The 15,202-nt window shown below is 52.8% G+C and overlaps 1 protein-coding gene across 1 annotated transcript; it reads right to left on the bottom strand.

Annotated features, from left to right (window-relative positions):
* Nucleotides 1–10,286: 10,286 nt before the first annotated feature.
* LOC134057425 (olfactory receptor 14A16-like) lies at nucleotides 10,287–11,548 on the bottom strand. Its single transcript, XM_062514411.1, has one exon. It carries the CDS (start codon nucleotides 11,546–11,548, stop codon nucleotides 10,616–10,618), a length of 933 nt encoding a protein of 310 aa, XP_062370395.1. The 3' UTR covers nucleotides 10,287–10,615.
* Between the last annotated feature and the right edge of the window lie 3,654 nt (nucleotides 11,549–15,202).

The following is a 15,202-nucleotide window of genomic DNA, read 5'->3' as shown; positions in this document are numbered from 1 at the left end:
AGACAAACGTAGGAATTCAAGATACACTCAATTGAAGAGCTGCAGAACCATGCTCATCTGCTGGCTCAGAAGAACCAGCATCCCTTTAAGCTCTCCAGATGCCATGGAAGATGAGGCAACCTTGAGACCAGAAGAGACCACCTGGAGCTCCAGGCACAGCTGAGCCTGTTGAAGTTCATGTGGCTTCAGCCCTCTCCCTGCTTGTACATAGCTCTCTCCCTCCAGCCTTCAGACACTGCCCATCCTCTCATCTTCCCTCCACTATTCCTCCCTTTTCACTGCTCCCTCCCTCCAGCCCTCACACTGTGCCCATCCCTTTTTTCTCTTATGCCTCATTCCTCCCTTTTCACTGCTCCCTCCCTCCAGCCCTCACACTGTGCCCATCCCTTTTTTCTCTTATGCCTCATTCCTCCCGTTTCACTGCTCCCTCCCTCCAGCCCTCACACTGTACCCATCCTTTTTGTCCCCTCCATCTCCTCCCTTTGCTTCCCCCTCCATCAATAAAGAGTTTGGCTTCTTCTCTTTGCCTGCATCTCTGTGGAGCTCAAGCGCCGCAAATCCGGAGCCCTGGGACACATGGGCTCTTCCTGCCGTTCTCTTCCACGCTGTGTTTTGTGCAGAGATACAGAGGAACAAGGGCAGATCAGGCTGGAAATATCTCTGTGCTAAAGGTCCAGTTCCACAACACTGTGGAGTTAAAGGTCTTGCTGAGCACTCTTGGAGGCCCTGGGTTTTAGAAGAGCCACTCCACCTGAGTATGCTCTGAACCCAACTGGGACGGATTCCATGGCAAGCATCCACAGAGGGCAAAGAGACTGTAATGTTGCAAGGTTTCAACAACAGCTTCCTGAAAGCACAGCAATGCTCCATCCCTGCCCAGGTCAGGAAGAGGGCAGAACCAGAGACCATCAGGGCTTCTCAGGGAGCGTTGGGTGTGCCAAAGGACAAATGAAGCAGCAGCACAGTGCCCGAGACTCGGACGCGTGACCGTGCCAGTGTCCAGAGCGCTGTCAGGCAGTGCTGGGATCCTGAGTGCGGTTCTGGTCCCCACAAATGAGGAATCACAGCCCCTGCCCCAGACCCAGTCAGAAAGCCAAGCAAGTGAGACCAGAGGGAGGGCACCCTTCCAGTCTCTCTTGAGCATGGCTGCAAAACAGCCCCTGCTTCTTCTTCTTCCTCCACCTGTGATTGGGGTGTGCTGATGGCAGAGCCAGCCAGGTTGTGCTCTGTGTGCCAAAGCCTGTTGAGAGGGGGAAGGAAAAGTGCTGCGTGCAGAGCAGAATCCTGTAAAGTGCTAGCAAGACCATCCTGCACGAGCACAGCTCTGGTCTATGGCCAGGAACTGCCTGGTTTTGCTGCCATGAACGCAGGCAGGACTCCAGGCAGGTGAAGAGGCAGCGGGCAGCTTGTGTTTGTAGAGGGCCTGGGGCTGCATATCTGAACCTCCACCTGGAAACACACTTGGGGGAAGGTAACCTAGAGCTGGAGTGCCTGTTCTGCAGCCCTCAGGGCTCTTGGCCAGCCCAGGGCATGTGCCACCTGCCAGGGACAGCTCTCAGCCTGCCTGGCAGCTCCCCATGGACTGTGGGCAGTAGTTGGAGGTGGAAGGAGCCACCCCCATCAGGGCAGATTCCTCCTGCTCTGGAGATGCTGCTGCATGGCCAGGGCTGCTCTCAGCTCTCTCCTCAAGGCAAGGCAAAGGGGCTGTCGGGTGTTTCTGTGTCCCTGGGACTCCTGCACTGTCCCACAGGGCATCAGCAGATGTGCCTCAGATCTGCCTCACAAAGTGCCTCCTCCTCAGCCTGCTCTGCCTACAGACAGCAGCAGCAGCACCTTGGCTTGCAGCATCTCAGTTTGTCTGAGCTGCCCTTCAGGCCCTGCTGCCAGGGAGATGCCCCTGGGCAGTGCCCTGTGCTGGGAGGGTTCTGCAGGGCAGAGCTGAGCCCCCAGGGCTGGGCTGGGCTCTGGAAGCACTGGCAGGGACAGGCTTGGATAGAGACAAACAGCTCCCAGGAGGAACAACTCCAGGCAGCAGAGAGCCAGACTATAGCTAGATATCCCTCCATGTCCAGATGCACAAGGAAAGAGAGGATGATTCAGAGAAAATGATTATTGAACTGGAGTCTTCAAAAAGTCCACTTTATTTTTCAAGAATGATTATGTTCACACTGAAATAGAGGAAGGTATAATCAGGAAATGGCACCTGTGTGGGACAGTGAGGTCTGACTGCACTGGGTACAGGGAGCTCTGTTTTCCCTCTGGGCTCCCTAGTGTTCAGACTGAGTGTGATGCTGAAGATGATGCAGTAACTCAGCAGCAAAAACCTAAACTTAAAAATAAAAATGTGTAGTGAGGTTTCCCCATAGGAAGATAAGTAGTTTTGACTGGATTCCAGAAATTATTCCATAGGATTGAATGAGAGATATTGCTCCAAGCTTGTCAATAACTTCTTTGAACAGTCCACAATGCCCAGAGTGCAGAAATGTCCAACAGCAGCTCCAGCAGGCACTTCCTCCTGCTGGCATTGGCAGACACGCGGCAGCTGCAGCTCCTGCACTTCTGCCTCTTCCTGGGCATCTCCCTGGCTGCCCTCCTGGCCAACGGCCTCATCATCAGCGCCGTAGCCTGCGGCCACCACCTGCACACCCCCATGTTCTTCTTCCTGCTCAACCTGGCCCTCACTGACCTGGGCTCCATCTGCACCACTGTCCCCAAAGCCATGCACAATTCCCTCTGGCACACCAACAACATCTCCTACTCTGCATGTGCTGCTCAGCTCTTTTTCTTTGTGTTCTTCTTGTCAGCAGAGCTGTCCCTCCTGACCATCATGTGCTACGACCGCTATGTGTCCATCTGCAAACCCCTGCACTATGGGACCCTCCTGGGCAGCAGAGCTTGTGCCCACATGGCAGCAGCTGCCTGGGCCAGTGCCTTTCTCAATGCTCTGCTGCACACAGCCAATACATTTTCCCTGCCCCTGTGCCAGGGAAATGCCCTGGGCCAGTTCTTCTGTGAAATCCCTCAGATCCTCAAACTCTCCTGCTCACACTCCTACCTCAGGGAACTTGTTCTTCTTGCTGTTATTGTCTGTTTAGCATCTGGGTGTTTTCTTTGGTGTTTTCTCCTATGTGCAGATCTTGAGGTTTCATGCTAAGGATCCCCTCCGAGCAGGGAAGGCACAAAGCCTTTTCCACCTGCCTTCCTCACCTGGCTGTGCTCTCCCTGTTCCTCCGCACTGGGACATTTGCTCACCTAAAGCCCCCTTCAATCTCATTCCCATCCCTGGATCTGTTCCTGTCAGATCTGTACTCGGTGGTGCCTCCAGCCCTGAACCCCCAAATCTACAGTCTGAGGAAACAGGAGCTCAAGGATGGTCTGAGAAAAATCATCGTTCATGCTTTCAGAAGCAAGAAACTCTCATTCTCCTTTCTAGCTCTTACGATGTTACTCATTAATGCCCACTCTGTCCTGTGTATTTTTTTTCTTCTGGCACATGTAATGTATTTTTGTGTGTTTGTTAACAGGAAAACCTTTGTCTCTAACACTTTCATCTCAGTATTTGCATTTGTAGTGCAAATTTCAGACTATATAGTCCCAGAGCTGTATTATATATGTGGTTACACAAAATAAAGTACTCTGTATTGCCATGTTTGCCGTGACATCTTTCCTCCATGACTTCTCTGGAGCTACAGGATCGGTGCCTCAAGGCAGAGCTGGGGAGAAAAAGGAACCCCAGTGCTGTTCACTGCCAGGGAGCCCCAAGGCTTCAGCTCCACAACCTCCTCGCTATGCAGCACACAGAGGGGGCACAGGCTGCAGGAGAGATGGCCGAGGGCTGGGCAGGGCTGGCAGGGCCAGAGGCACCCAGGCCTTTGTCCCCTGGGCTCGGGCAGGGCCTCTGCAGGCCCCACAGAAGGAACTTTCCTGGCAGGGGCCGCACTTTGCTTCTGCCTCGGCCCTCCCTGAGGAGGCTGGCAGGGCTTGCAGGCTGATGCCATTTGTCCTTGCTGCCCCTGCCATCCCACTGCCCCAGCAACAGCCCCGAGCCACCCGTGAGGGACAGGCCCTGCTGTCCCAGGCCTGGGCTCAGCCTTGGCCTTTCTGCTTCCTCCAGCCAGCCCAGGCCTTGCTCAGCATTGCAGTTCCCTGCTCACAGCCTTTGGCTCCTGCAATCCTGCCCTCAAGGATCTGCTCTCCCCAGGCCCTGGGGAGCCTTGGGCACTCCCTGCCCTCACTCATGGCGGCCACTGATGCTCCAAGGCACTTGCAGTTTTGCTGCTGACTCCTGCAGCAGCTTCTTCAACCTTCTCTCAGTGCCTCAGGCTCCTGCCATCAGCCCCAAATCCCCAAATCTGGGCATCATTAAAATACACAAAGGCCTTGGGAGCTCTTTGTCTTCCTTCCATTGTCTTCAAGTCTCCAGGGCTTGTGCAGCTGCTTGCAGTCACTTTGGAGCTCTGTTAAGGAGGGGGATTTCAAAGTGCACCTCAGGATTTTTGGTTTTACTCAAGGGCATATTATTTTTGGTTTTCAGTTCCGAGAAGAGGTGACAGAAGCATTCCCCAAGTGATGTTGATGCTGAATGTCTCCTTAGGAGATCTGGGCACAGAGAAGAATGATCCCTTTCAGGGCTGACCCTGTTTGGACAACCTGCTCCTCACCCCAACCTCACCATGTCTGACATTGCCCACCCGGGACTGACATCCTGAAAAATAAAAAAAATCCCTATAAATTTATTCTTATAATTACAATTAAAGTAAGCAATAAAATTATAAATATATTTTCCTTATAAAAGGAAATATTAGCAGTTTTTCATTTAATAAATGAAAAATAATTAAATTTAGTAAATAAATTTATTTTTGTACTTCTAAAAAGAAACATTATTTTTAATTATCTAATTTTAGCTTTTATATTAAAATCTATCAATTTTTTAGAAACCAGAGAAGTTACAAGTCATTGGATCGAAGCAACACAAATCCTTTAAATTATTGGCTGTTGATTTCTCCTTCTTTATGCTAGTCTTTTTATCAGTCCTTTTGTAATCCTTTTTATGCCAATTTGGGATCTATGGAAACTTTTTTGGGGCACATTTGGGGATGATTTGGGTCTGTGGAGGGAATTTCGAGACAACTTGAGGGTCTGGAGGACACTTCAGGGAGCCGGGTGGGCACTGGGCAGGGCACTGAGGGATTCTGACGGACACCTCGGCGTCCGGGGCAGCTCTTGGGGATCCAGGGGGGAAAACTTGGAGGTCAGGGAGGGGAATGTGGAGCCCTTCGGGGTCCGGGCGGGCACTTGGGGGGCTCGAACGGGGCTCTCTGGGGCGCGGGCCATGATGGGAGTTGTAGGCGCGGGTAGAATACTGTTCAATGGAGCCGCGGAGCATCACGGGGGTTGAAGGCGCAGCAGCAATGTCTCTCTGTCGGGCGCGGTGCATGACGGGAGCTGTAGTCCCGGAAGTGTCTCGGACTGGGCATTTGGGGTCCGGGAAGGCTCGTGGGGGACACTTTTGAGTCCAAGCTGTGACTTGAGGTGTTCAGGGGGGAACGTGTACTGTTCGGGAGCATTTGGGGGGAGCTTAGGGAGGTCTAACGGGGCCCTGTAGGGCGCGGAACACGGCGGGTGTTTTAAACGTGAAACTGCGTTGTATGGGGCTATGGGGCCGCGAGAGGTGACAGGAGATTAATTCCCAGAAGTGGTTGTAACGGGAATCTGTGGCGCTGGGAGCAATCAGGGAATCCGGAGCCGCTTTTGGGGGCTTCTGAGAGGATGGTGAGGAGGCACTTCGGGATCCTGGAGAGTGTGGGGGACGCTTATGGTACATGGGGGGAGGGGGCAGATAGCGGAGTTCTGTGGAGCGCGGGGCATGATGGACGTTGTAGTCCCAGCTCCAATGGGGCTCTATCGGGCCGCGGTGCATGATGGGAGTTATAGGCAAAAAGGAAAAGATGGCGCTGTCACCAGGCCCCGCCCCCAGTCCCCGATCCCCGGCGCTGATTGGTTGGCGGCAGTGATGGGCGGGGGTGGGAGCAGCCCATTGAACCCCTCCAGTCCGTCCCAGTACAGCCCAGTTCATCCCCAGTACAGTTCAATACAACCCCAGCACCTCTCCAGGCCCTCCCAATACACCTGAGTTCATTTGTATTCTCTTCCAGTTCTCCCCAGTGTCATCCATAGTACACCCACGTCATCCCCACACTATTCAGAGTGTCCCCAGCTTGTCCCAGTATACCCCAGAATTGCTCAAAGTATTCAAAATTTGCTCCAGTATTGCCCAGTATCAGTCCCAGTATGTCCCATTATGTCCCAGTGTGTCTCTGTGTACGCCCACAGTCCATCCCAGTCCACCCAGATTCCCCCTCAGCATTCCCAGTGTTCCCCAGTGTGTTCCAGTCCTCCCCAGCGTTTCCAAGGTAAATTGAACTTCTCATGGTTTCCATGGCACCCAAACCCAGCAGTGGGGTCAGTGCAGTGTCCATGGCCACAGCCCCTGGCAGTGCCCAGTGCAGGTTGGGATGATGATCCACCCTCACAGCTGGCCCAGGGCAGCTCTGCAGTGGCTTTGGTGGCACCTTGGGCTGGCACACACCTGATGAGTGTGTCTGATTGCAGTGGGGGAAATTAGAAGATTGCTTCAAGAAAAGAGGAAAACCCCTTTGCCAGATCTCCTGAGGAGTGACCCTGGATCAGTATCGGTCACTGAATGCTGCAATCACCTCTGCTCTATAGAGAACAGTAATAAAAAGGACACCATTTAAAATAGGAATGTGGTTACATTTCTTAGAAGTTCTTCTTGTAATATTTGTCCATAACTGAAGTTGAAGCTTTCCTCATGAACTGCACCAGACCAGAGGGAAATCAAGGCAGAGCTGTGGTTTGTTAGGAAACCTCTCAAGAGCTCCAAGTCACAATCAAAGTCCAAAGTTTCTTTTACTTTTAATGGTTCCCACTGAGGGACACAACTGAGAAAGTGTGCCCAGGTTGCAGTCAGAGCAGGAAATTGGAGGCAGTGATGACAGGAGGGGACAAAGAGAAGCCAAGTCTTGCTGGCCTGGGGCACAGCAGGGTCTGTGCCACCAAGGGCTGTGAGCAGACACCTTGTCCTGAGCCCCTGGGGCCTCCTGGCACAGCCCCAGCAAGGCTGGGCACTGTCAGCCCTTGTCCTGCCCTCAGCATCCCCCCACATGCCAGTGGCCTCAGGGATGTGCTGGGACCAGTCCCTGGGGAGCCTTGGTCAGGAATGGCCCTGGGGGCTCCTTCATGCTCCCAGGGACTGCAGGTTTTTCCATGGACTTTGGGTTTTGCTTTTGCCTTGGAGTCTGTGAGAGCTTTGTGCAATCATGTCTTCCCATTCTCTGCTTTAATTAGTCTCTTGAGAGGGCTCCTCAGTAACAGCACTCAGTGGGGCTCATTGGATCTTTAAGGTACTTCAATTTTTGAGGTGCTTTCCTTTGTCCTTTCATCTCTCAGTCTCTCAGATGTTTTTGGACATTCGTGGCCCACAATTCTCTCCTAGAAAGGAGTCAAAGAGAATCCTGTTAGGGATGGACCTCAGTGGAACCCATTAAGCTTTCACTGAATTTGTAACGTCATTTAAAAACAATGAGCAAGAATATATGGTTTTCCCATTTATTCTTTTCCAGGTTATAGATGGATATTGCCAATCTCCAGCTGATATTGATCCCCAGCACCTCCTCATGCATTCTGAACACATATGAACAACAAGACCCTTTATGGCTGACAATCAATCACACTCTGTCCCTACCCCCACCCCACCATTTCCCTCATCCAAGCCCTGGCACTCAGAGCAGCCCAGTGCAAATCTGAGCTTCCTCCAGTCCAGGCTGTGCCTGCAGCTTTCAGCTCCTTGGCACCAAGTCCCAGCTGCTTTCCTTGGAGAAGGAGCTGCCCCAGACACAGAGGGATGTTCATTTGGGGTCAGCAAACAGAAGCCAAGGCAGGCCCAGCTCCATGGCAAACACAAGTGCAGCCCAAGGAGTGCTGGGCAATGGAGCCACATGCAGGGGTGTCCCCAGGGCTCAGGACTGGGGCCAGGGCAGTTCAATGTGTTCCTTGCTGATGTGGACCAGGCCATGGAGGGCACCCTGAGTCAGTGTCCAGGGGAGCCCAAGCTGGCTGGGAGTGTGGCTGTGCTGCAGGGCAGCAAGCTCTGCACAGGGATCTGGCCAGGCTGGAGCCATGGGCCCAGGACAATTGGATGAGCTTCAGCAAGGCCAAGGGCCGGCTCCTGCCCTGGGCTCACAACCACCCCAAATCCCTGGCCGTGCCCTGCCCCTGATCCCCACAGCCTGTCCTGTTTCCTTCATGCCTGCATTGCCAGGGACTTTGTGGGACAAGGGAGCTCTGCTGTGCCTATGGAGGGAGGTGCAAGAGCCACCAGTGCAGTGGGCACCAGAGCTCCTCAGGTTTGTGTCCTTTGGGGGTCAGGAACTGCTGAGACTCAGAGGCACAGGAAGGTTTCTCTTCGTATGCCAAGATAAGAAGTGAATAAATGTTATAATTTAATAAACATCAGAATTCTTCCCTCAGTTCTGTGCCATGTCAAAGCAGTATCAGATTTGTCCACCATGCATAAAGGATTTCCATTCAGAAACAGTTTTAGAAAAAGACATTATAAAGGGTGATTCTATTACTAATGAAAACACAACTCAGACTGATGAGAAATTATCAGAGTGCAACTGGAGAAGGAAATCTGGGAGCAATGGGAGGGCCATAGAACCATCTGGTCTCGTGAATAGATATCCTTAGACATGGCCATTTAAACAGGAGAGCGGGCAACACCCAAATGGAGAGGGACATGAAATAATAGACAGCATAGAAGTGACACAGGTAGAGGGGAAGGGCAGGATTTCTTCTCCTGTCATCAGTACATATCCAGGAAATTTCTGTTCTCTCCTGGTGGGAAGACATGGATATTTCTTCAAGTACTCAAATGCCCCAGCTAGTGAGATGTTCTCGTGCACCTTGCAAGTGTCAGGTTCCCTACACCCCCAGAGGGCTCCTGTCCCATAAAAATCTGCTCTGGCCCATTCCAAAATCGAGCGCAGCATTGTTCCAGGATCATCAGGGAGCTGAGGATGGAAGGGACCTCAGCAAGTCTGCAGCCCAAGCTGTCAGAAACTGGGTCAGACCAAGTGGTTTAAGGCCAGATGTGATCAGAATTTGATTATCCCAAAGAAGAGTGATAGGGCATTATCTGAGAACCTGTCTGAGCCCATGGGAACAAAGGTTTTCAACATGTCCTGTCTGATCTCCCCTCTTTCCCGTTCCACCCATTGTCTTTTATCTCCCCTCTGGCCCCCCGGTGAAGATCCTGGCTCTGTGTTCTCCATCAGCTCCTGGCTGGCACTGCCAGGCTGGGATGAGGAGCCCCTCAGCCTTCCCTGCTCCAAGCTGGACAAGCCCAGCTCCCTCAGCCTCTGCTCACAGCCAAAGGGCTCCAGCCCCACCTTGGAGGCCCTTCCCTCACCCTGCTCCAGCTGCCAGACATCTTTCCTGCCCTGGGCAACCCAAACCAGGCCCCAGTGCCCTGGATAATCCACGTCCTTGATGTCCTGGTCCCACAGCCCTGGGTGCTCCTGCCCTGCCTCGCTGCCAGGGCACACGGCTGCCTCCTGCCCAGCTCCTGCCCACCAGGAGTTTTCTGACAGGGCCTGGTGGATACAGGGAGGGCTGGGGATGTTGTCTACTTGAACTTTAGCCTTTGACACCCTATCCCACAGCATTCCCTGGAAAAGCTGAAGCCTGTGGCTTGGAGCAGTTCACCCGTACCTGGGCTAAGAACTGGATGGACATCGGGGCCCAGAGAGTGGTGGGGAATGGTGCCACATGCAGCGTGTGTGCAGTGGTGTCCTGCAGGGATCAGTGTGGGCCCAGTCCTGTTTAACATCTTTATTGATGATGTGGAGAAGGGAGCACAGTGCACCATCAGCAAATGTGCAGATGGCACCAAGCTGGGTGTGAGTGTGGATGTGCTGGAGGGTAGGAGAGCTCTGCAGAGGGACCTGGACAGGCTGGATCCAGGGCCCAAATCCAACAGGGTGAGGTTTAACAAGACCAAGAGCTGGGTCCTGCACCTTGACCACAACAACCCCTGCAGTGCTCCAGGCTGGGGACAGAGTGGCTGGAGAGGGGCCAGGCAGAAAGGGACCTGGGGGCAGTGATGGACAGCAGGGTGGACATGAGCCAGCAGTGTGCCTAGGTGGGCGAGAAGGCCAATGGCACCTGGCCTGGATCAGCAGCTGTGCCACCCCTGACCTGCCCCCAACTCTGCACACAGATATTGCTGCTGTAGCTCTAGAGAAGGGAGCAGAAGGAAGCTCCAGAGAAGGAAGATCTCCAGTAAAAACTATGTTGAGAGATCCTTTAGTTCATTTAAAGCTACAAAAAACAAACCCCTCATTGACAGAATCTGGGGCGACAGCAATGGTGGAGAGACAAAACATAATCACAAATAGGTGTATGATATTGTGGATAAATTATTAGACTTAAACAAAGGTAAAAATTCCTCACAAAGAAAAAAAAAAAATCATAAAAATGACTCATATTACAAGTGACTAGGAGAAAATTGGCAACTTGTAGAAATTGGCAAAGATCACTGTTTCTGAAACCTTCCAGTCATCAGTGTCCGCAGTGCAGCCTTGAGCTCCTGGTTCCTCAGGCTGTAGATGAGGGGGTTCAAGGCTGGAGGCACCACTGAGTACAGAACTGACAGGGCCAGATCCAGGGATGGGGAGGAGATGGAGGGGGGCTTCAGGTAGGCAAAAACCCCAGTGCTAATAAACAGGGAGAGCACAGCCAGGTGAGGGAAGCAGGTGGAAAAGGCTTTGTGCCTTCCCTGCTCAGAGGGGATCCTCAGCACAGCCCTGAAGATCTGCACATAGGAGAAAACAATGAACACAAAACAACCAAAGAAAGGAAAAGCACTAACAGCAATGAGCCCAAGTTCCCTGAGGTAGGAGTGTGAACAGGAGAGTTTGAGGATCTGGGGGATTTCACAGAAGAACTGGCCCAGGGCATTGCCATGGCACAGCGGCAGGGAAAATGTATTGGCTGTGTGCAGCAGGGAATAGAGAAAGGCACTGGCCCAGGCAGCTGCTGCCATGTGGGCACAAGCTCTGCTGCCCAGGAGGGTCCCGTAGTGCAGGGGTTTGCAGATGGACACGTAGCGGTCGTAGCTCATGATGGTCAGGAGGAAATACTCGGCTGCAAGAAATAGCATAAGAGAAAACACCTGAGCAGCACATGCAGAGTAGGAGATGTTGTTGGTGTGCCAGAGGGAATTGTGCATGGCTTTGGGGACAGTGGTGCAGATGGAGCCCAGGTCAGTGAGGGCCAGGTTGAGCAGGAAGAAGAACATGGGGGTGTGCAGGTGGTGGCCGCAGGCTACGGCGCTGATGATGAGGCCGTTGGCCAGGAGGGCAGCCAGGGAGATGCCCAGGAAGAGGCAGAAGTGCAGGAGCTGCAGCTGCCGCGTGTCTGCCAATGCCAGCAGGAGGAAGTGCCTGATGGAGCTGCTGTTGGACATTTGCTGTGTCTTGGCATGGGGATCTGTAAGAACAGTAATCATGGAATAGTTTGGTTTGGAGATGACTTGAAATATCCCAGCCCAGCTTGGTGTCACTTTCCCCCCACTGCCTGCCCAGGGCTCTGCTGCCTGGAGCTCTCCCTGCCAGCTGCTGCTTCCCTGTGCCCAGGGCTGGGCCCTGCCAGTGCTGCCAGAGCCCAGCCCAGCCCTGGGGGCTCAGCTCTGCCCTGCAGACCCCTCCCAGCACAGGGCACTGCCAGGGCCAGCTCTGCCTCTGCAGGCTCTGATGGCAAAGTCAGAGCAACCCTGAGGAGACTGGAAAAGCAACACTGATGCTGCCTGTAAGGGGCCCTGTGCTGATTTCTTTCTTTGCCTGGTTTATTCAGACCTGAGAGAAACTGTTTTTATTGTTCTCAACCTGAATAGAGATAGGAATATCAAGGTTCAATTTTTTATCTAGGTGAACCTGAGCAGTAGATTATAAAATCAGGATTTTCCCTTTTATGCAGCCCCTGACTTGCTGTGCTCCCTGTATAATCTATTTGGAAATGTTCTGTAGATAAATGTCATGCTGGGATCAGTCCTGATCAATGCACCATCCTCACCACTCAAGGAGAACACTTCCAAGTCTCACCAGCTGTCTCCCTCCACCCAGACCTTGTCCCCCAGTGCTGTCAGCAGCTCCCAGGGCTGGCTGAGAGCTGTCCCTGGCAGGCAGCAGAGTCCCTGCCCAGCACAGCACCCTGGGCTAAGGACCCTGCTCTGCAGGACAGCCCTGGGCACCCCTGGCTGCTCTACAGGAGAGAGAATCAGAGAATGTACTCACAGAGTCTGTGGGCATTGGGATGTTCCAGCTTTAGGAGATCACTGCAGGAGCTGCAGCTGCATTGTCCTGCAGCCAGAGGCTTCCTGTGTCCAGGGCTGGGAGTGATTCTGCCCCAGGCACTTGTGAGCTTCTTCCCAGGCCTGACTGATTGAAGCTCTCTGTGCCTCTGTGCTGTGCCTGGGGTGTGTGCAGGCAGTGCCCTCAGACCTTCTGGGCTGGGAGAAGAGCTGCAAATCAGCAGAATTGTCTTTTTGAAAGTCTTCTTGGTTGCCAGGAGCTGCCTCTGTGCCTGGAGACACAGCACAGTGACTTTAATTACCCTATTAGTCGTTTGTTCTTCTTTAAATAAGACACAGTCCCTGAGAAATTGTTTTACAAAAAATACTTCTCAAAACTTAAAGTGAGATTTAAAGTTGGAAGATTTTTTGACTTTTAATGGATTCCAATGAGGGATATGACTGTGAAATTGTCCCCATGTTCCAGTTAGAGCAGAACACTGGTAGCTGTGATGACAGGAGGGGACAAAGACAAGGGAAAGGTGTCCCTGATGCTGAGCAAACCTGGATGTGTCTCAGCAATGCCAAGGGCCAAGGGCTGAGCCCCAGCCCCTGGCAAGGCAGATCCTGTCCCTCCCTCCTTGCTCAGGGCTCTTCCCGGGGCACTGGGCTCTGGGGATGTGCAATGCCAAGGGCAGCACCATGGGGCGGCCCCTGCCAGGCTGCTGAGCAGGGACAAGGAGGCAATGAGGCCCCAGCACAGCAAGGCTCACTTGTCCCCTGCTGGCCAAGGGCCCAGGGCCAGCAGCCATGGCCAAAGTGCTGCAGCACTTGGCTCTGGCAGGGCCTTTCAGCTGCTGCCCATCCCTGTGCCCTCTGCAGCCCAGGCTGTCCTACGGTGTCCATGCCCTGCCCCTCTGTCCCTGCAGGCTGTCCTCATCCCCCGGCTGCCCCACCTGGCTGGCCCCTTCCTTTGCTGACAGCTCTGCGTCCTGCCTGCCTCTGCCTGCACACACAAAGCCTTGGGCTGCTCCTGACTCCTTCTGGGGGATGTGTTGCACCAATGACCTTCACTGGGAGAGAAATTTCTTTAACCTTGGGTCCAGTCTGGACCATCCTATCTGCTCTTGGCATTAATTCTTTCTTTCTCAGCCTGTTTTCAGCTATGTCTAAAGGATCCTCCATCTATGAAACCTCCCTTGAACCACTCTCTTCTTCTGTCCCCAGTCTCCTCTCCACTAAACACAGAGCTGTTTTGTCCTGATACAGAGGTCATGTTCTTGCTGCCTCCAAACCCAAAATTTTGAGATTCACAGAATTCACAGAATTTAGAGATTTCACAAATTGAGAAAGTTGGAAGAGACCTTGAAGAACATGAAATCCAACCCATGCCCTAACACCTCAACTTGACCATGGCCCAAATTGCCACATCCAGTCTTTGTTTTAACACATCCATGGATGGTGACTCCACCACCTCACCGGGCCGATCATTCCAGTACTTTTATCACTGTTTCCGTCAAAAACGTTTTTCCTAGTATCCAGCCAAATTTTCCCTAGACACAATTTGAGGCTGTGTCCTCTTGTTCTGTCAGTTGCTGCCTGGTGATCTCTGGGCCCTCTCCAAGGTGTTGGCAAATGAAAACATTGTGCTCTAAGGAAATCACCAGAGAACCTGTCTGTCCTGGCTACTTTTGTCTGGGCCCAGTTCTTGGACAGATGCAATTTTGGAGGTGGAATCCCAGATTTGGGCATTGCCAGCTTGGTAAGGAGGGCAGTTCTTTTCCACTGGAAGGAAAGCACTGAGTCCCAGTGTGTGGTGGTAGATGAGAGGCAGCCCTCAGGAGACCAAGGCCAGCCAGAATTCTCCGTCCTGTCAGATTTTGGCTGGGAGCAACCCTTGTCTATGGAGAACTTTTTATGTGCAGTGCCAATTCTATCCTTGCGCACCTGGAAAGGTGGATGGTTCTTTCACATCAAAAGGAAAGCCCAGAGCCCCAGTGTTCCAGGGGCTGATGAGATGCAGCTCTCAACATGCCAGGATGAGCCAGACCGGCCAGGTGGCCCCCAGGAGGCCCAGCCAGAGCTGTTCCATGTCCCCTTGGTTCCATGGGACCCCACAGTGTCACAATGGTCTCCATGATTCCATGGGGCCTTGCAATGCCACAATGTTCTCCATAGATCCACGGTGCCCTGCAGGATCACAGTGCCCCTTTGGCTGCACGAGGCCCTGTAATGCAACAATGGCCTCTTGGTTCCACACAGCCCTGCTGCTTCACACCGGCCCCTTGGCACCATGCAGCCCAGCAGTGCCTCAGTGATGAACTTGGTTCCAAGGGGTTTTGATGGTGTCACAAAGTGTCATTTCACAAGTCCTGAATGTATCACATTTGTCTCCATGGTTCCATGGGACCCCTCAATATCACAATGGTCTGCATAGAAATGAAACCACAGAGCCCCAGTGTTTCAGGGCGTGATAAACTGCAGTCAGCAGAGGCCAGGACCAGACAGACCTATCTGTGCTAGCAGCATTTTGTGGGAGAAATCCTTGAGGATAGGAATATGGGAGGAAAAGTTCCCATTTTGGCCTTGGGTGCTTGTACAGGAGGGATGGTTCTTTTCCTTAGGAAGGAAAGCACTGAGCCCCAGGGTTTGAAGGAAGGTGAGAGCTGGCTCTAAGGAAGACAAGGGCAGCCAGACTTGTTGGTAATGGCAGCTTTTGTATGGGAGCAATCCCTGGATATTGGGAATTCTGGAAGGGGAATCTAATTTTGGCCATGAATGCTTGAATGAGAAGGACAGTCCTTTTCCATTTGAAGGAAATCCCAGAGCCCA

The sequence above is a fragment of the Cinclus cinclus genome, unplaced genomic scaffold, assembly GCF_963662255.1.
Source record: "Cinclus cinclus unplaced genomic scaffold, bCinCin1.1 SCAFFOLD_32, whole genome shotgun sequence".
Classification (NCBI taxonomy): domain Eukaryota; kingdom Metazoa; phylum Chordata; class Aves; order Passeriformes; family Cinclidae; genus Cinclus; species Cinclus cinclus.
This window is presented reverse-complemented; position numbering and strand designations above follow the sequence as displayed.

Excerpts from the sequence above, each read along its gene's own strand:
- LOC134057425 (XM_062514411.1), bottom strand. The coding sequence starts at position 11,548 with ATGTCCAACAGCAGCTCCATCAGGCACTTCCTCCTGCTGGCATTGGCA.